At 46.1% G+C, this 21,491-nt stretch overlaps 1 protein-coding gene and 1 non-coding gene across 2 annotated transcripts in view; both read right to left on the bottom strand.

Moving 5' to 3' along the window:
• The window catches only part of DNAH9 (dynein axonemal heavy chain 9), a 306,203-nt gene that overhangs the window by 3,000 nt on the left and 281,712 nt on the right, over positions 1-21,491 (bottom strand). The window contains exons 66-68 of the mRNA XM_069483261.1: positions 21,112-21,282; positions 16,993-17,175; positions 2,523-2,912 (exon numbers count right to left, since the gene is read on the bottom strand). Coding sequence (XP_069339362.1) covers positions 2,523-2,912; positions 16,993-17,175; positions 21,112-21,282 — 744 coding nt within the window. The remainder of the gene's footprint in view (positions 1-2,522; positions 2,913-16,992; positions 17,176-21,111; positions 21,283-21,491) is intronic.
• Positions 3,851-3,912, bottom strand: LOC138392749 (U7 small nuclear RNA). The gene has a single exon (XR_011235027.1). It is a non-coding gene; the product is annotated as a U7 small nuclear RNA (small nuclear RNA).

The raw sequence follows: 21,491 nt of genomic DNA, 5'->3' as shown, positions 1-21,491 counted from the left end.
CTTGAGCATGTGCACAGCTCTACACATAGGCATGGCCTTTTAGATTTTGAGGTTTTCCAAGCCCCCTGTGGACATCCCACTTTCTAACTTGTCCTTTCAAACTTTTTGGTTAGCCTATTATTTGCTCCACTGTCATCTACTGTCTCAGGCAAGCTACAGTGTTAAGCAGTTGTCTTTGTTTTTCAACAAATGCCCATGGGGAAAGGTTGTTGCCTTGGTTGAGTTCCGACTCATATCAAATAAGACAGACTTGTGAGTGAGGTCTTCCAGGAAACCACTAGAGAGGCAAAATAATGACAATTTTTGGGTGGGAGAGGGTTGAGAGATCAAAACGTACACATTAGGTACAATGTACACTATTCTGGTGACAGGTACACTACAAGCCCTGACTTCAGTATTACACAATTCATCCATAGAACAAAAACACTTGTGTTTCCAAATATATTGAAATTTAAAAAAAGATAATTAAGAAAAATAATGACAACTTTCTGGGAATGGGGCTTTGAAGGTGCTCCCACTCCACTGCACAGTCGCCAGTGGCTGCCAGGCTGCTGGTTTTCACTGTGATTGTGGCCTGTCGGTTCTTGAGGCTACCTCAGAGCTGGGGATGGGTGGGGATGGTAACAGGGAAAGTTAAAAGGCTGTAAACTTTGTCCTTACCAAGATTCAGCTGTTTGCTTAACTAAACACTTGCTTGGATTGCTGGAAGCCTTTGGTTTAATATCCAGAGTTCTAAAAATGTTGATTCTGACTTTTTTTTTTTTGCCAGTATTCTCATTGTTTTATGGAGGAGGGGGTTTTTGGAGGTCCTGCTTCTTCCATTTTTGCTGACATTGTTTTGGGATAGAACTTTTAAGAACAAGAGCTCCTGGTGAACAGGTAGTGATTTTTGGAAAGCTTTTATTATTTACAATCAGATATGAAAGGTGGGGGCTGATGATTGGAATAGATATCCTTTTATTTCCCCCACAGTGCCATTGTCCTTCCTCTGAGCTTTTCTCCTGCTTTCCTTTTTGTACTTCTCTCATTTTGGTGGTTTTTTTTTTTTGGATTCTGGCTGTGGCTTGGCCTAGCCCACCCTACAGCTGACACGGTCTATGTGTGATCTCCAGTGACAGAATCTTGTGCAAATGTTCAGGTGGAAAGAGGGAAGTCAACTTCCTTCTCAAGATTCAGGCTGTCTGAACACTGTCCCACTTTACTGTCCTTGTTGGCTCTTGGATTGGTTTCCTAAGGCTGGTGTGACAAATTGCCACAAATGTGGTGGCTGAAAACCACAGGAATTTATTCTGTCACAGTTCTGGAGGCTGGAAGTCCTAAGTCAAGGTGTGGGCAGAGTTGGTTCTTCTGGAAGCTCTGAGGCAGAAACCAACCCAGGCCTCTCCTAGCTTCTGGTGGTTGCTGGCAATCCTTGGCCTTCCTCGGCTTGTAGACGCATCACTCCTATCTCTGCCTCCACCTTTATGGGCGGGCGTTCTCTTCTGGTCTCCACGTGGCCTTCTTATAAGGGCACTAGTCATTGGGTTTAGGGTCCATGCTAATCCAGTATGACCTTATCTTAACTAATTACATCTGCAAAGACCCTATTTCTAAATAAAGTTTGATTCTGAAGTTCTGGGTGGACATGAATTTTGGGGGGTACTATTGAATCCAGTACATCTCTATGTGCATATTCACATTGCCCCCTGGGATCTTCCAGATCTTCCCACAGTTTCACTCCATTAGCTTAGTGTTGACTGACTGCTAGGAATGGGTTAGCGTCACCTGCCAAGTGGTATATTTGACTCGGCACTCTTTCCAGATCATGTGTATAACAAGCACAAACTTGCTTTAGAGTTATCCATCCTTGTTTATTTCATTTATCCCAGCGCTCTGTGCTTGCTTGCCAGTTTCTCATCCATGACAAAACATCTTCTCAGTCTTTGTGGTGACTCTAGTTTTTATTAGCCCTCAGTGAGGAATCCTTTCAAAATGTCACTTTAAATGACAGCTACTTGCTCCTCTTTGCTGACATAGAACAACATGAAAGTCAAAAGGGATTCCTGCCTTTTGAGAGCTCATGAATGAGGAAAGCAGACCAGGGAGGTGACTTGACACCCCAAGACATAAAGCAGCAAGGACAGCTGACTCCAACACCTTTTGAGCACTATGTGCCCGGCACTGTTCAAGTGTCTTACATATTAACTCATTGAATTTTCACAATGAATCTGTTCTCCATATGGCAGTTGAGATGGAGACGTGAAAGTTTTTCCAAGGTCACAGACACAGTTTCTGGTTCAGATCCAGCCAGTCTGGTTCCAGAGCCCACAGTTAACCTCTCCAGGCTGCTCCCTCTGCAAAGCCCGTGTGCTTTGCACCACCCCTGGCTGGGTAGAAATGGCTTGATGGCCTCAAGGAAAGAAAGGTTATCTAGGTAAAAAGATGCAGGGGCACCCCTTTAGCAATCACACTTTACGGGGGCAGTGTGTATGTGCATGTGGATTGTGTACTAGAGGAGCCCTTTGGCTCATCCCAGGCTTTACCTGTGTGTCCCAGCGGGCACCTTCCATGAAGAGGCCGTGGACGTAGGCCCCTTCCCGAGGAGGACTCCTGAACTCTTCTCTGTTCTTCTTTGTCACGTCACATTGCAGGGCCATCTGGTCCAGTGGCCACTGGTTCTTGCGGGCCATGGACTGCATGATGGCAGTCAGGAAGGACTGGGGGTTGAAGAAGCCTGTGAGCCACACAGTGGAGGGCATTGCAAAGTCCCCCGTCCAAGCCTCCAGCTCCTTGATTCGGTTGAGGAGATCCAGAAACCAGGCTGCCAGGCCTGCCGTGGAAGGGTAGGCTCGCCTGGCCCAGGGCTCTGGCACCGTATCTAAGTACAGGGCGTTCTGTAAGTTCTCCATGTCACTGGTCATGGTCAGCTCCCCCTGAAGACAAAGAGAGGGGAGACAGTGAGGGCGTGGGGGTGGAGTGTCCCTGGAAACAACCGGCCTCAGAGACCTCTGGCTCCTGGCAGCCAGGCAGACGGGAGATGACTCCAGGGGTGGGTGACACAATGACTGTTTCTGTCTAGTACTTGCTTTGCAAGGTTTATCTCACAGAGGCTGGTCCTTGAAAACCCTCCCTGCTCTGGTGATGCCAGTCTTGTCTGTCTACTGACACGGCTTCAAAAAACACAATTACTTCCCAGTGCGAACCTTAAACCACCTGTGCGTTCCATGCTGCACGACCCTACCCTGAAGTTTGAGTTCCACCATTCTCACGTGTGCAGCTTAGAAACCCAAGAAGCAAAGATCTACATTCCCCCAAATCAAGGATTTCCTCCAGAAATCAAGCTATTAGATACATAGTCAACTTTAAGGGATCCTCTTTCAACTGCTAGATGGAATTTATAAAGAAAGGTTTACACTGGAAACTATCTTTAAATTAAACTCTGTAACTTTGGCTCTGACAAAAATCTGTGGCAATTTCTTGAAGACCCCATTTCTGTTGTAATGGTTTCTGCAACCGGGGTTAGTGTGCCCGACAGGGTTTGGCTCTCTCACTGACGACAGACGGCTAAAACATGAGACAAGTCTCCTCCCGCACTGGACCCGAAGTCACCTTGCCTGTGGGACGGGAGACTGGCATCGTGGAGTGCTAGGTCCAATTCTTTCTCTTAACTTTCGAAACTGTTAGAAAGAGTTCAGCGTACTTACTTCAAGATGAGCATATTGCAGTGTCCAGAGTGGTAGCCATAAACTCCTGATTTATAAGAAATAGACTACACTAATAACTTCTTTATGAACTTCCCATATCGGGTGCAGTTATCACAGATACACTTTCCTTTTTTCTTTTTTTACTCTTTTTTAATTTTTTTCCTAATTTGGGTCTTATGGTGAGGATAGGAAAACCTGCTAGACAAATTCTAAAAGAGCTGTGACACTCAGATTCACTTTCTATGCTGCAGTGTCTGGTGGCTGGACTACTTTAAGATATTAGTACCTTAATATTTTAAAGAACAGACAGACATCCCTAACCAGTGCCAGATATGCCAGGCTGAATGAGTACAGCCTGAATCACAGATTTTTTCCCCCTCGAGTAAAAGCGCTTTGTTACGGGGCATTATAATGATTTCCTATAATTGTATCCAGTGTGTCCACTCAGACGTGTTGCGGTGACAGACCAGAGCAGTGTGTTGTGAAGGAATCCGAGGCCACACCCAGGCTCCACGGTGCTCCACGTGCCCTGTATCTGCCACCACAGTTTATCACTTTCAACCACACCCAATTTAGGTGAATGAATTTCTTCTGGTAAATTTCCTTAAGGATCTGCTTCAGGAAAATAAATACCATTATTAGGTTAAAATAGAAAAAAATTGTTCCCTTGGTGTGGAATCTCTGCTTTAGTGTACACAGGCTTTTAAAAGGAAGAAATAATATACTACTTGTATATCTCAGCCCAAATCAAGCTTCTGTATGATCCCCTGTCTGCATTTATGTGATGATTCATTATTATGTGCAATCTATGACTTATGTGATAATTCATTTCCCAGAAAATAGCTGATTATTTAATAAAGTAATATTGAGTATAAAGAACAAATTTAGTGCAAAGGCAAAATAAATGATCAAAGAAGTTCATACCCTTTGTTCTATGAGACCCCATCTGTGTAACTATTTCTTGCCTTAGTGCGCTATCTGGGTCCTTCATTACAATGAGGAATAAAAGTGATGAGAGTGGACATCTTTGCCTTGTTCTCAAACTTAGAGAGAAAGCATTCAGTCTTTACCATTAAATAAGTTTTTCTTAGATGTCCTTTAAGTTGAGGAAATTCCCTTTTATTTCTGTTTTTCTGATATTTTAAGATCAAGATTTGGTGTTAAATTTTATCAAATGCCTTTTCTGCATTTATGAAGATGATAATGTGATTTTCTTAATATGATGAACTCATTGTTTTTTTTCTTTTCTCTCTCTCTCTTTTTTTTTTTTTTTAAAGAGAGACGGGGTCTCGCTCTGTTGCCCAGGCTGGAGAGCGTGGCCCCATCATACCTCACTGTAACCTTGAACTCCTGGGCTCAAATGATCCTCTTGCCTCAGCCTCCCAAATAGCTGGGACTACAGGCATGTGCCACCACACCTGCCTAATTAAAAAATTTGTTTTTGTAGAGATGGGGTCTCACTATGTTGCTCAGGCTGGTCTTGAACTCCTGACCTCAAGTGATCCTCCTGCCTCAGCCTCTCAAAGTGCTGGGATCACAGGCATGAGCTATCACGCCTGGCCTATTGATTGATTTTTGAATGTTAAAACCAGTCTTGTATTCCTGGGATAAACCTATTTGCCCATGGTATATTATCTTTTTCTTATAGCGTGTGATTTGATTTTGTCAACATTTGGTAAAGATTTTTGCATTTGTGTTTATGAAGAAAGCTGATCTGTCGTTTTCTTTTCTCATAATGTCTTTGACTTGGGTATCAAGTTAATTCTGTCTTCATAAAATTTGTTGGGAAGTTTTCTCTCTGCTTTTTTTTTGTTGTTATTGTTGTTAAATAGATTATTTTTTAGGACAGTTTTAGTTTCACAGCAAATTGAGCAGAAGGTACAGAGATTTCCCATATACCTTCTGCCTCCACACATGCAGTCTTTGCTAATATCAACATCCCCCACCAGAGTGGTGCATTTGTTACGAGTGATGGACCTACAATCATGTCATTATCACCCAGAGTTCATAGTTTACATCAGGGTTTGCTCTCTGTGTTGGACATTCTATGGGGTTTGGGCAAATTTATAATGACATGTATCCACCATTATAGTATCATGTAAATATAGTATCATATGGTATCATTACAGTATAATGACATGTATCCAACATTAAACTGTCATATCCATCATTATTGCTTCAGTATCCTAAAAATTCTCTGGGCTCCACCTTACTCATCTTTTCTTCCCCCTTAATCTCTGGCAAACATTTATTTATTTATTTTACTGTCTCCATAGTTTTGCCTTTTATAGGATGTCATATAGTTGCAATAATACAGTATGTAGCCTTTTTAGATTGACATCTTTCATTTGGTAATATGTATTTAAGTTTCCTCCATATCTTTTCACAACCTGATAGCTCATTTTTTTTAGCACCTAATAAAATTCCATTGTATGGATGTACTCAATTTTGTTTATCCGTTTACCTACTGAAGGACATCTTGGTTGCTTCAAAGTTTTGGTGGTTATGAATAAAACTGCTCTAAATATCTGTGTGCAGGTTTTTTTATGGTGCTTTAAAAAATTAAATCAAACTTATTTTTTTGAGATGGGGTCTCACTATGTTGCCCAGGCTGGTCTCAAACTCCTGGGCTCAAGTGACCCTGTCATCTCCGCCTCCTAAGAAGCTGGGATTTCAGACATGTGCAACCACACCCAGCTAAATTTTTAATTTTGAGATAATCATAGATGCACACGTAGTTTTAAGATATAATAGAGACAGATCCTGCGTACCCTTTACCCAGTTTCCCCTAATGGTAACATCTTGTAAAACCACAGTACAATATCACAATCAAGATATTCACATCGACATAGTCAAGATACAAAACATTTCCATCACCACAAGGATTCCATGTTGCCCTTTTATAGCCACACGCACTTCCATCCTGTCCCCACCCCTTCCTTAACCCTGAGCAACCACTAATCTATTCTCCATTTCTATTAATTTGTCATTTCAGGGATGTTATATAAATGGAATCATAAAATATATAAGCTTTTGGGATTGGCTTTTTTGTTCAGATCAATTATTTGGAAATTCATCCAGGTTTTTGCGTATGTCAATAGTTTATTCCTTTTCATTACTGAGTAGTATTCCATGGGATGCGTGGTAGGCAGAATAATAGCCTCCCCCATAGATGTCTGCATCCCAATCCCTGGAACCTGGGACCGTGTTACCTCACATGGCAAAAGGGAGTTTCCAGATGAGAGTGAAGGAGTTTAAGATGAAGAGGCCATCCTGGATGGTCTGTCAACTCTGGTCTGTGTCGCCTCATTTCAACAAGACTGTGGGGCTCTTTGGGTTCCTGCTCCCCGAGCTGTGGCCCGGGAACTCTGTCTCCATCTAGCAAGCTTGTGAGGTGAAGGGCTCTCGTTTCTTGTTTCCTTAAAACTGATGTTTTTCATGTTTTGTCTGCTTTTCTAATTATTTAAGGTGGAAAGGTAAATCCGGTTTGTCGGCCATAAGCAGAAAACCAGGAGTCACTTTTAAGTACCACCTTATTAATACTTTTCAGAGATTACTATCACAGTTGTAAAATTTGCTTTTTAAATCAGTACCTTTCTCTGTTTAGGGAAAAAAAAAAAAACCTCTAAATGTGTAAAAGGAATTATTCAAAAACCTAAACACACCATGACTAATCCACGCCACTAATTTTTAATGGACTGATTAGTGTATGTGTGTGTGATTTTCCAAATCCCTGATTTAAAAAGTCAAGCCCCTTAACTTCACAGGCTACACAGTATCTGTAGTGGTGAGCAAACAAATTAAACAGAAAGACATATACTGAGGATGTAGTTGACCTCTCTCTCTGCTTAGACCCACACCACAGCAAACAGAGAGCTATACTAGTAGAAATGTACAGCATTTAGAGAAGAGTCCTCATTTGAGAGTTTACAGTTTAGCTGAGGAAGCAGAGTTTGTATGTGTGGGAAAGACGTGAGTGCTGACCACAGCCGTGCGGGCATGAGTGCATATTCACCCAGGAGCAGTGCTGGGTCTACGAGTCGGTGCAGAAGAGTAGGGTAACCACAGTCAAGTGGAATTAGTCGCGGGAGAGCTTATTCATAAGGTATGTTCACAGGTGGGTTTTTAGGAAGGACAGAGCCTTCACGGGGGGAAGAGGCCGGGGATGGCTACTGCAGATGTGTGCCCAGACAGCCCGGGGCTGCGCAGCACCAGAGACGGCCGTGGCTGAAGCACAGCGCCCTCCAGGGAGGCAGGAGGAGCCCCCATCAGTGGTTCTCAGCACTTCTTTTCTAACAAACATGGTGGCTTATGCCCAAGAACAGAACAGAACAGAATAATCCCCATGCCTGGCTTTGATGCCACTTCACTCCTTCCATTCATGAAGGAGACTCCCAAGCAGGAGAATGAGAGTGACAGAGGACCAAAAGCAAGGTGAAGTGCTGATGTCCTGCATGGGCGCCCGTGAGGCCTAAGCACCACAGAGGGGTGGGGTTGGTGGCCCACGGAACCACTGAGCCGGGTCCAGGCGGCCCCAACAGTACGTCAGGCTGCGACAGCAACTTCTCCATGGGAGGCAGCTGCAGCCTCCAGGGTTGACAGGTTGGAAAGACCCCTGCTATGGACTGAGCTGTGTCCCTGCCTAATTCCTATGTTGACGCCCTACCCACCCCCCTCCCATGTGGCTGCATTGGAGATGGGTCCTTTAAAGAGGTGATTAAGGTTCAATGAGGTCACAAGGGTGGAGCCCTGATCTGATAGGAGAGGAAGAAATCTCAGAATGTCTCCCTCTCCCATCACTTGCTCTCTTTCCCTCTTCTTTTTGTGGACACAGAAAGAAGGCAGCTGTCTCCAAAGCCCAGAAAACAGCCCTCACCGGAAACTGAATCTGCCAGCACTTGTTCTTGGACCTCCAGAACTGTGAGAAATAAAAGTCTGTTGTTTAAGCCACACACTCTATGGTATTTTGTTATAGCAGCCTGAGCCGACTCAGCCAGCCCTGGAGAAGAGAATCTGGAGAGAGGTCAGAGGGAAAAGTAATTGCAATCAACTGAAAAAATTGGCTTTTAAGATCTACAGGGGCTGGAATTCACCTTTGGGGGTGGGAAGGACGAGGTACTGTTCTTTGTGGGAAAACTAGCTGGTAATCTCTTTAGCAAACACATCTGCGAGGCAAGTGCTCTCCCATCGTTCTTGGTCGTCCACTGCAATACCCAAGTTCAGATGCTATAGGCCGACAGCGTCTCATATGATAGCCACTGGCCACACGTGGCCATTTAAATGCAAGTGAATTAAAATTATAAAATTAAAAATCTAGTTCCTTAGTCATATTAGCTACGTTTCATGTGCTCAATAGCCACATGTGAACTTACTAGTACAGATATGGGAGGTCAATGTCATCACAGAAAGCTCTAGAGGACAACACTTACTTTAGGCAGAAAGGCTAAGCTTTCTGTTTGGTGATGTAAACTGTAGTTTGTATGTTTTTGCCAGGGCTATGTTAAAAAGCCTACCTATGACAGTTTTAATAAAACAGTTTATGTGCGTATGATAGTGCTACCTGCTTGCTAATCTGCAGTTAAGAAGATACGTAGAGAAGTCACGACTCGTTACAAAAAACAAAGTCCAATAGACTTAAAAAAAAAAGATATAGGCCATACCGTATTTGTTTTTCCCTTTAAAAATTTTAAGAAGTTTTCATTGGCTAATTTGCTTCCATGGTTATAAAATACCTTTGCATACTATACAGCAAAATAAATACCTTTATTAAATTTGCTTCTCTACAAAATTGTTTGGGTTTTATTAAATTTGGAGCATCTATATAAGTATATTGTACTTGTGAACGTCATCTGTCACGTGAGTAGATGGGGCAATAAAGGCCTCTATCCTAGAGTTGTCCCATAACATGAGCCATCAGAACCCATAACGTGTCAGATCGTAGGCTGCGGGCAGTGCTGGACCAAGTGTGGTGAAAGTGTCCTGGTCCTTCGGCGCGTACTCGGAGGACCTGGCCAGAGTGAGACAGACACAAATGAGCTCAGATGGAACTCTGGGCTCTGCCAGCTGCTGTCTGTCTGCTGGCACAGAGTATCCTTTGTTCCTGGTTATCTCCCTGGGCTAAGTCAACAGCTTACTGTGTGTTACCACGCCTCACCCACAGATGTGCTGTTTCTGAAACCAGTGAAGCCGTTTAAGCTACTCTCCAAGTTCTGTTATAAGAAGAAATGATGTTCTTAAGAAAAGATTCAGATATATGCAATAGAGGATTTTCAGGGCAGTGAAACCACTCTGTATGATACTACAATGGTGGATACATGTCATAATTCTTTTGTTCAAACCTTTAGAAAATACAACCCTTATGCAAACCACGGACTCTGGGTGATAATGCTGTGTCAGTTGTAATAAATGGACCACTCTGATGGGGGATGTCAATAATGGGGGGGGAGGTAGCTTTTGTGTGGGAGCAGGGGGGGTATATGGGAAATCTCTGTATCTTCTGCTCAGTTTTGCTGTGAACCTCAAACTGCTGTAAAAAAATAACGTCTAATAAAAACTTTAAAAAATATGCAATACTGAATTTTTAACACCCTTCAGAAACTAAAATCATTTTGATAGCAGAGGAACATAAAATGTGTAACTTGGCTTTTAAAAAAAATTTCTCACATCTGCTTATAAGATTATAATTTATTCTGACAATGATTTTGCACTTGCTAATTGGGCAAGTGATGGAACCTTAAAGCATGTCCTATCTCTCAGGTTTTTCCAGTTTGACGGTGAAACAGGAACAATTTAGGAAAAGAAGAAATCATCCACCTTGTAGGTGGGTTTCTGAACCCAGGTATTCCAAGACCTCGAGTAGAAGTAGAAAGGACTCCTGCAGAGGGTGAGCTGAGACGAAACCAGTGAGAACTCCAGCCCCAATTCACTAAGTGAACCTGCGTCCCCTTCTTAGGAGGAGACGGATATATCTGCAAACCCCAGGCCAACATTTTCTGAAAGGTGTTCAGAAAAACATTAGTTTCCTAAGATGTTGTCAGACTGGCGGCAGGTGGGGTGGACAGGAAGATTCCGTGGCCAACTCTGGGCATGTGGGCCCTTCTTAGACATCCCAGATACGCTGAAGTAAAGAAACTGCTTGTGTTCATTCAAGCCTGAGTTTCTTAAACCCCTCCAGCCTGGGTCCCATGTAACACCAATTAATATTTGTACTTACTTGCTCACAGGTCAGGAGTCAACAAAAAGAAAACTTAAAAGAAAACACTGGACCCCTCTTGTTGAAACTGCAAAGGGGTTTCAGTCTAGGTCCAGTTACTCACTGCACGAAGATCCAGTCATTAAGACAATGAGGACTGCCAAGGAAGAAGGAATTTTTAATATGATAGACATCTTGTCCGGAGAACAGGAGAAACTGCCTCAAATCTGTCTCCCTGACTAAGGGATGTCATGAGCTTTTAAAGGAGGGGCCATATGCCTTGGGACAGGTCATAGTGTATCTCACAAGGGCATTGCTTTGGGGCAAGTTGTGCGGGATGGTGAATCTTGGCATCAGGAAGTCTGCCTTGGGACCTTCAGAATCTCCTTTGTCTTCTAGAAAATCCGTCATTTCAGGCCTGGTGTGGTGTCTCACACCTGTAATCCCAGCACTTTGGGAGGCCAAGGCTGGAGGATCTCTTGAGGCCAGGAGTTTGAGGCCATCATTTCTGAGATACAACTCAAAGAGTCAAGTAGTTAAGTGAGAGGATTGTGAAAACATATAGGTGTTCATGGAGCCAGTAACACTCTTAAGAAAATGCTGCACTCCAGGGTCCCGTGATGTGCTTCCTTGGTGCCAGCACTGCAGGGGAAACTGGGAGAACGACAGGCCGGGTGGCACCTTTTCACGGATATGAGTGTTCTCTGGCTGTGACCTGAACCATATTATTCATCCCTATAAATCAATGTTTTCATAATCCTTCTTTGGTATAGTACAGAGAAAAAAACCTCATTTTTCCTGTAGGCCTTCATTTCTTTAAATCAGGGAGCCGGTTACAAGCTCAGATTGCATAGGCTCCAGTTCAAACATAAACACTCAGACTTACGAGGGTCAGGCCAGGAGCCTCCATTTGGAAAGGGCGCCTCTGGTGCATCTGGAGCAGCTGGTGCTCTGGGCTCATAATCAGGTAGCCAGTGTTCAGTCCACAGAGGACCAGGGGACAGGGTGGTGACACCCAGGTACTCCGTTCTTGGGGGGGGTCCATGCTGTACCTGTCCTGAGGGTCAGCTCCTCTCCACTCTTTCTTCCCTGAAGACGTTCTTTGCAACCAACTTTCATTTGTACAAGACACAGGAGTTGCAGAGATGGGAAGGAAGTACGATAAGGGCTCCAATCCTTCCAGTCTGGCTTCCAGGCTTAGGTTGACGGCAGCCTGTCCACTGAGGTATTCTGATATAAAGTCCCAGATGGCCAAAGGCATATGGGCCATGGGGGGTGATTAAAGGGCCAAAGTGTGGTTCCCCTTCCAGACCTGAACTATTAAGTCACCACGCGGTGCATCAGAGTAAAGAGCCAGAATAGATTCCCAAGTGAGCAAGCCAGACTTTCAGTCTGAATATCTGTGATAGGACAGCCTTGCTAATAAACTAACAGAGAAAAATAAACTAACTCGAAGTCTCTAAGACTAACCACAGGGACATTAACTCACGGTCTTTAAGATTAATCACATGGGTCTTAACTCTCTGTCTTTGCAAATTAACAGGAGATTGTTTTTACAGCATTTGAAAAGAGCTGAGCAGCCAGAAAGGAAGTGTAAATCCTCCTCCTCTACGTTTGCCCGACCAGTCACCAGACTGCATCGATAAGCCAGTCTCCAAGAGAAGAAGGGGAAAAACGAACACCCTGACATCTCACAACTATCTCCTGCTAATCAGTCTACAGCAATGAATGTCTTTACCCCTTTACAACTGCCCAATGAACAGCCCAAGCCACTTGTCCTCCATCCAGCACCCTTTTCTTTCACTTTCATGATGTGTCCTTCTCCCATTTTCTCTTGGGAAAAGTAAAATGAACTTCTCACTTCTTTCTACCCTGATTTTTGTGTTGAGAATTCTTTCTCCACCTGTGCCATGAGCTCCCACCCTAACAATCTTCACATATTTAAAAACAAATTTTGTCAGTCGTGAGGGGAAATCAAGTCACTGAAGCACAGGAAAAAAAGCTTGATGCCATTAAACATTTCAGTAATAAAAAATAGTTCCCAGCCCCACCCAGAGTCTGAGCTGGGCATGACTCCATCTACGATATGCACTGCTCAAATGAAATATAATGCAAACCACAAATTTGAGCTACATGGGTCCTTTAAAATTTTCTGGTATCCACATTTAAAAAAGTAAAAAAAAAAAAAAAAATGGTGTACATAATTTTTATATTTTACTTAACTAAATAAATATATTCTAAAATATCAAATATTTCAATGTATAACCAATATAAAATTACTAATGGCATATTTTACATTTTTGGGTCTTATGTCTTTGAAATCTGGTGTGTAATTTACACTTACAGCACATCTCAATTTGGGCTAATCACATTTCAAGGCTCAATAGTCACCTGTCATTAGAGCTACTGTATTGGACAGTACAAATCTAAGAATCTGGTTTTTTATATGGTTTTCCTACCTAGGCAGAGAATTTTCTGGGAAATATGCTATCAGCATATGTCCCTTTGAAAGTTATACCTAGTTGTTATTGTAAAAGAGTAAATTGGCTGTTGGAGATTTTGTACATCACGCTTTTGTGTGTTTGGTTAGTGGGGGTCAGTACTCTGCCCATCAGCTCTGGGATACTCAGAGGACCTGGTTCTTCATCATGTCAGGCTGAGAGCTAGATGTATGACTGTGGTGAATTCCCACAGGAATCCCCTCTCTGTGGGGACAGGTTTGTGGCCAGCTGGCCTTCCCCAGGTGACTGCCCTCCCCTACCACTGTTGTGTTCTCTGAGCTCCCATAGTCCTCAGGGCCTTATGGTGCTGTGCCTCTCAGTTCATCTAATACCTTTTGGGTAGACATTACGGCCTCCCATCCAGCCAATTATGAATTACTGTGAACGAAGATTTCTTTAGCATTAATGCTAAGAGTAGTGACTTACTGACTTAAAAAGCTAGGCATTTTCTAACTTCGGTGCCCAGCCTGGGCAGAGCATTTGGGTTTGCTTGGTCAATGTGTCGGATAACAAGAGTTGCCCCATGTCTTCCTATGCTCAACCTGAAACAGTCCCTGAACTCTAAAGTGACTGTTAAAGAAAGAAAGGAATTAAAATAAAAGAAGAAAAACCTTGTGAACAAAGACAAAATCTTAAGCCCCCCCGGCCAACCGAATGGACCCCCCTTTTGGCCACAAGGGGGCCCCAGAAATACCCTGAAGCTGAGTTGCCATGAGAAGGAAGGGAAGTCAGACTGGGCTCCTCACGCCCCCTCCCTTGTTGGAGATTTCGTTTTAACTTGTTAACAGGCCTAAGGCTGTGCAAGGCAGCGCTTAAACCACACCTGCAGGTCATCCATTTACTTAACAGATCACCCTAGTCCTTAACTTAAAACATTCCAAGGCTTTAGACAAAGCTTCATTTCTCTAAATACAAACAAAGAATCTTTAAACCCACCTATAACGTGTACTGCCCCACTTTTAGATGTTCTGCCTTTTCAGGCCAAACCAAAGTACGCCTCCCATGTATTGATTTATGACTTCACATGCAATTCTTGTCTCCCTGAAAACGATAAAACTAAACCAAGCATGAAAAAACAAACACCACATGTACTCGCTATTAAATTGGGAGGAACTGATGAGCACACATGTGCACAGCGGGAAGTAAAACTCAGTGGAAATCAACAGGGGTGGGGGGTTAGGTGGGGAGAGGGAAAAACCTACCTAATGGGTACAATGAACACTATTTGGGTAATGGGCACACCTATAGCTCGGACTCAAGCATTACAAAAGCGACCCATGTAACCTAAAACATTTGTACCCCCTTAATATTTTGAAATAAGAAAACCCAAACTGTAACCCAACTGCTGTGAGACCACTTGCTCAAGGCTTCATGGGCATGGCTCTCAGGGCTGTGGCTGCAGATATTCAATTCAGAATGAACCTCTTTAAATTATTTTATAGAGTATGGGTTCTTTTCCGTTGACAACCTCCAGCAGAATTTCCTCTTTCCTCCCTGCCCCTGCTGGGTTAGCTGGGCGGCAAAGCCAAGCGCGCTTCCCACACGTTCCGGGGGTGAAGCTTAGAGCTGAAGTTCTCACTGCTCCTTTGAGTGGACACTGCCGGATGCGGGCCTCCGTCCCTCGCTCATGGGCCGGACCAACCTGTGAGCCCTTCCTGACCAAGGGCCCCTTTTGGCCATCCCCTCTCCTTGCCCCATCTCCAGCCAGCTCAGCTTCATCCCTTTCCTCACCTTCGAAATGTCCCCTTCTCTGGACTCTGCTGCCACCTCCTTTGCACTTTGCTTTGGCCATGAATACGTTTGTCCAGCATGTTATTCTACCTACTTGCCTTCGTGCTGTGCTTCACAAGCTTGACTCGTCCCAAGAAGGACTCGGCTGCTGGTTACAATTATGGATTTCCAGACCCCATCTGCAGAGGCTGTAGGACAGGAGGGTGGAGGTGGGAACATGAATTGTGATCAAACCTCCAGAGAGTCCGATGACCAGGCCAGCATGGGGGAGGGGACTGTCCTCATGAGACTGAATTTTGACATGACAGCAGATTTGAATGGAGATTGCTCTCTGTCCTCCAGTTCACAGAGGGAGGGAGAAAAAAAGGTCCCAGCTGCTTCGGGGTCATTGTTCTATCACCTGTTGGAAGTTCACCCTATTATTCTTGCTTGCCTGGAGGCTTGCCTGGGTGGATCTTTGGCTCCAGCCAAAGCAGGTCAACTCTTGGAATGGGCTTTGGGCTCCTCTGCTCTGCGCCTCTAGAAGCCTCTCTCCCGTGGTCACCTGCTGCAATCCTACCCTTCCTCCAGGCTGCCCCCCACAATGCGCTTTTGCTGGGGGCCTTTCCTTCTTCCACATATAGCACTTTTTTCTCCTTTCTTCTCTGGCATCTTTCTATGTGGCACTTAATTAATTCCGCTCTGCATTACGATCCCACAAGACTGTCCTTCGGGAGAGGAAGGCTGCCCCTCCTGTCTCCTCCGCACCCTCCGGCATGCCGCGCCAAGGCTCGCCCGAGGAGCTCATCAGCCTGCACTGCTTGCACCGGACGGAAAGGAAAGGGAAACGCCGTCCCCCCACGCTCCATCTCTGCCCAGGCACGCGCTGCGATGCATGACGCAAAACCGCCGCGAAGGCTCTCGGAAGAAAAATGAGCGAATGAACTGGAAGTCGAAGGGTAAATAGGCTGCACCGCGTTGCTTGGATTCCACGCCGAGAGCGCGGCAAACCTACGCGGGATAGTTACTGACATGTACCTGCGCATTCCAGTCCCGGGGCTGCACCGCAGGACAGGCAAGGTCCTTGTTGACATTTGAGATTGCTCTGTGGAATTTCGTACTTCATTTGATTACAAGCTGGCACGGATTTTGGAAACATTTCCAAACACCGTCAGTCCTCAATGCCCCCTTCCTGCTTCTCTTTCCTTCTTATTTCCCCCCACCCATACTGGGGTGGGGACGGGGGAGAAAGGAAATTAAGAGATTAAACCAAAAAACCCTCACTGACCTAGGTTTTGCAGTCGGTTTCATAGTCTCTATGTGACTACATGTGAGAAAACCCACAATTGTTTTCCCCATCCCTACGTGACCCTTGTGTAACCCCAAGAGCCAGACACAAGGGCACCAGCGTGTTCCGCACCTGGGCTTCCAGGGCTTGTCTGAGCGTTGGCTGTCAGCTACAAAACCGGGTTCTCACTTTCCTTCTGCTGGGACTACGATTCTTCTAATAAACACAGCGGTGCAAACTGACAGCAGTCACTTTCCTCAGCTCCTAAAAGCAGCCAGACCTCCCATTTCCGTCATCCAGGTAACAGCAATAACAGGCTCTGTGCAAGGCACTTACACCGTCTCATGGTGAATGATGTGAATTTACTTAGGTCATGGGGGGGTAGAAAGAGCAGACCCTTTCCTTGCTGAAATGGCAGAGATTGTACAATACCTGGGTTCTTTCAGAGAACCTCATGGCCAGATGTAGTTTCTGGGCAGTGAGACCGTTTTGGGCAGTTAGGACGCTGGAGGACAACTGCCCTCAGTTCCCAGGTCCCCTGATGTTCCTCCTTCCCCATGGGGGTCCAGCTGTGTCCTATGGCAATGTCCTTCCCTGTCCCCCCAAGACCTCAGTCACCTTTAAGCCGAGGTCCAGCTGTCTCAGTGAGAGCTGAATCTCTCTGGTGAGGACGTTCATCCGCTCGCACTCCTGCAAGGCAACCACGACGTAGGGGGTGCGCTCCTCCACTCTGGCCATCAGCTCTGGCATGTTAAACTCGTCTGTCACCCGCTCCAGTATTTCTTCCAGAAGGGCCTTGACCTGCCCACAGCAGGAAACATAGGGTTAAGAAAGGGCTGTCTTCCCCAGAAGCGCTCCATCCTTCTGCAGGGTGGGGCTGGAGATGCCTAGCACCATCTCCCGCTGCCTCCCAGCCCCGATGCCCACACCGCCTGGCCGTCCTCTTGCCTGCTCGTCTGGGGCAGCGAGTCAGGGTTAGGACTGCCCACAGGACGACCTCTCCCGAGGCTGGCCTCAGCTTAACGAGATGCACACAGATGCCTCTCTAAGAGCTGGGAGCTGAAACACTCCAAGGCTGACCCAGGTAGCTATGGGAATCAACTGGGAAGGTAGCACTGGTGGGCCTTGTGCAGTTGGAGTGGCGAGGCCAGTGACGAACATGTCTATTTCCATTCATATCTGTGTTCGTGTCTGTCTGTCCACACACACACACACACACACACTCAGTTCTGAGTTTCTATGAGGCAACACTGAGGCGTTTATCTTTCAGTTCTGGAAGAAGTACACCCATCTATCTTGTAAACCTCCTCTTCCACCCCACGATTTCTTTGCCCACACAACCCACCCGCTAATTAGACCAGGGAAGCTAGAACAACCAGGGTCTCTGTCCCGGAAAATTGGAATTGCGGCTCAGAGATTCTGAGTCAATGCAGGGCAAGCACTTGGGGGCTGAGTCTGCCATTTTGGAGTAAATGAGTAAGCCCAGGAGGTCTGTCAGCGGAGAAGGAAAAATGAAACGAATGCAGACATGATAGAGCACGTGGCCAGCAGACTGGAGTGGAGGGAGAGAGGGAGGGAGGCAGTGAGCACCAGCCCTTTCCAGCATCCTGAGCTCTGCTATTTTGTCTCCACCTCTCCCCCCTTCTTCTATGAACAGGTCCCTATCTCTTTACAAAATCACCCCTTCCCCATTGTTTTGGGGAATAGTCAATAGGCCCAGCCTCCCCGGACCCAAGTTAGGCCATTCAGACTTTCTTTCCCAGGAGTACAAAAAATTGAATCTCATGCCTGGAATCCAGGGAGCCCCAGGCAGGGTGGAAATGCCGGGAAAGGACCATCCACGCTTCTTCCTCCCTGGGACTGCAGAGCCACTGTGGCGTTTGTCCTTTCTTAGGCTGATGCCTTTGATTTGGTGAGCTATTTCTTGCCTACTTCAGCTAAATGGGTGTCAATTGCTTGCAACCAAAGCGCCTTGACCGAGTTAACACAGTTCTGTGATGCATTACCCATGTGACCGTGAGCAAGTCACTTAGGCCTCAATTTTCTCAACTGTAAAAATCTCCAAGAGTGTCTTTCTCCTCCTGCTCCCTGATCCCCAACTCCCAGGGTTGATGCAAAGATCAAATTGAATGAGCTGATGAGCGAGCGCGGTGGTGTCTGAAAGCTACAAAGAACTACACAAGGGTGAAGGATGATGAATATTCACCCTGCCTGGTATTGCTAACACACAATACGTTCTCTAGGAAAAGAGCTGATGGTAGAAAAAAGAAACTGAAAACCCATCGCCCTGTCACAAATGGGTCTTTGGTGCTGTCATAGCAAAAACTGGAATGGAATTTTAATGGCACCTGTGAGCTGCTGCTGGGGTAGAAGACAAATGGCTAAAATTATATAATATTTCTGTCTCTGGAGCAGAATTTGAAGAAACAGTCCTGTGTCAGTGAGCTCCCATTTGGACATTATTCATAAGGACGTGAAAAGGTAGTCTGGAGGTCTTGTCCCAAAATACATGGGATGTGGGCGTGCACTGTTCCATTCTGTCTCCGATCAGACTACGGAGGGCTTGGGGCCTGCAGGGAGAAGGCTGAAAGGAAGGGGCAGGTCCACAGACACACACAGGACCTTCTTTCACTGGGGGAACCCAGCGGCCCCTTTAGATGGGAGGAGTGGGTTCCCAGGGATGTGGGCCACTCAATTTCCATAAGCAAACACCCCTGCTTTTTTTTCTTTTTAGAAAAGTACTAAATGCTTACCAGAAAAATCCAAACATTCCAGATACATAAGATATCAGAAGCAAAATCTTCCCACCATCTTGACTCTTCCCCCAAAGGGGGAAAAATACTGTTAAACTGTTATATTTTTTGGTTTATATCCCTGCAGATGTCCTTCAGTGCATATAACTCTATTCCTCTAACATCCACCCATCCATCCATCATCCATCCATCATCCATCCACCCATCCACCCATGCGTCTCTCGTGTCTGTCTCTCGTGCCTGCCTTCCTTCTCTCCCGGATCAAGACTCTGTGAGTGTGTGTGGAGTGAGCAACCTCTCGGTCATTTGCTACTGACAAGATGCTCTCTCTGGGCTTAGGCTCTTTGCCCTCCTTTTGAGCTGCGATGTTGGGGGGGAAGGCACACGGCTCACCAGAGCATGTGGACCACGGGTGAGAACTGGGACACTGCACAGTTGGACGTGCACTCAGTAACCTGCACACTTGTCCCACACGGCACCATGCATGGCAAGTAACTGGTCACAGTTCATATCATTTCTGAAACATACACACACACACACACACACACACGTGTGTGCACCATTTCTGCAGTTACCTGGGGGAGAGAGCAAGGAAATGATCAGAGTTAGAAGCTTCTTTGAACCTTTTTGGTTCAAAGCATTTTTAATTTTTTGTACATATGGACTCTTGCTAGGTTGCTCAGGGTGGTCTTGAACTCTTGGCCTCAAGTGATTCTCGTGCCTCGGCCTCCCAAAGTGCTGGGATAACAGGCATGAGCTACTGCGCATGGCCTTCTTTGAACCTTGACCGAAGAATCCTAAGTCTGTTACTTATATAGTCCCAGTTTTTTCATTTTTAGAGCTCGGGATGTTTTTCATTGTGGGTGGTTTGTGTTCCTCCCTTCATTCCCAAATTACATCCTGCACATCAAACAGTGGACTAGGCCGAGGAGTGTGATTTGAAGCAGCTTTCTCAAAGTGTGCGCACCTCATCGCAGTCACTGGGTTGTCAATGCCAGGGCCTGACCCAAGGCCTCGGAATCAGAATTTCAAGCTCTCTAGCAGATTAAAATGTGAGAACTACTTGGGACACTAGTCCATACCTTTAAACAACAGTCCAACTCCTTTAGCATCAGTCAGTTTGCTTCCCTAAAATGAGTCCCTAGATCCTAAAAGTTTGGTCACCTCCCAGCCTTCCTAATCTTTATTCTCCCAGGGATGTTTCCTTGTAAGCTCAGCGGTATCTCTCATGGAAGGAAGCCAGGCAGGACAGTAGGGTGGATGTGGGCTGGTGGAAGAACATCTCTTGCAAGCTGCGTTAGCTTGTCCTGGTTTCACGGTGGTGGCCGATTCCTTTTCTGCCCTCAGCTACCCCCGCAGCAGGAACAGAGCCCCCAGATTGCCTTGAGTTGTCCTGAACCCACACCTCACCCCAGTGTGCCTTGCTACTCCACGGTTCCCCACCCCTTCCTAGAATTGTAGGAGTCCTGTGCTTAGTAGCACAGGATGTATCTGTGTGTTCAGAGACTCCGTCTAGAAGTCATTCGCACAGAGAAGGCACATTCATTTTAGAGGAGTGTCATCCACACGGACATCTAGTTGGTAGAATGAGGGTGGAGGTGCCTAGGGGCTGCTCCCCGCCCAGCGTTACTAGTTTGCCAAGGAACCGTGAAGTCAGTGTCAAGCTTCCCAGGCCACCATTGCTCAGCCCTGCCCTTTTCACTTCGGCAGACAAACTGAATACAAACCGACTTGGGTGGAGGAGCAAAGAAAACTGCCAAACCCAACGTCAGGGACTTCCTATGATTCTACCAGATGGCCGATGTGGTGATGGCTGGAGGAGGAGGAGGGGCCCTTGGAGGTGCGGGGCAGGCATCTCCAGGCTGCACGGGCTGGGCCTGGGTACTGTCTGTGCCATGCGCTGCCCACGTGCCAGCAGGAGAAGGCTGTCTACCTACAATCCCTGGGCGCCCCAGAAGGCCCTCAGACAGTCCCCGCCGTGCACCTTTTCTTCTCTTGTGGCCCCTGCGGCGTCTCCGGCCTGGCTGTCCTGAGGCTGCAGCTCCAGCACGGTGCGGAAGAGCTTCTCCGAGGTCTGGGTCAGGAAGCCAATCTCTGCATTCGGGTGGAGGCCGTAGAGGTAGGGCGACTCTGGGGGCAACTGGGCATCGATGTACTGAAAATCAAGGGCAAGGGCAAGTAAAAGGAAACCAAGATGTGTCTCCCGTCTCCCACACTGGCTGGTCTTCTGCGGGGCAGTCGCAGGGCCAGACAAGGCCTCTGGCACCAGTAGCCCTCAAGGGGACACAGCGGACCCACCCTGGTTGACTTCAGCCTGCCCTCCACCTACTCGTGCACCTGTCAGCGCACGTCATCTGCTTCCGC

The sequence above is a fragment of the Eulemur rufifrons genome, chromosome 9 (genome assembly GCF_041146395.1).
Source record: "Eulemur rufifrons isolate Redbay chromosome 9, OSU_ERuf_1, whole genome shotgun sequence".
NCBI classification, from domain to species: domain Eukaryota; kingdom Metazoa; phylum Chordata; class Mammalia; order Primates; family Lemuridae; genus Eulemur; species Eulemur rufifrons.
The sequence above is the reverse complement of the archived record's forward strand: the minus strand, read 5'-3'. Positions and strand labels throughout refer to the sequence as shown.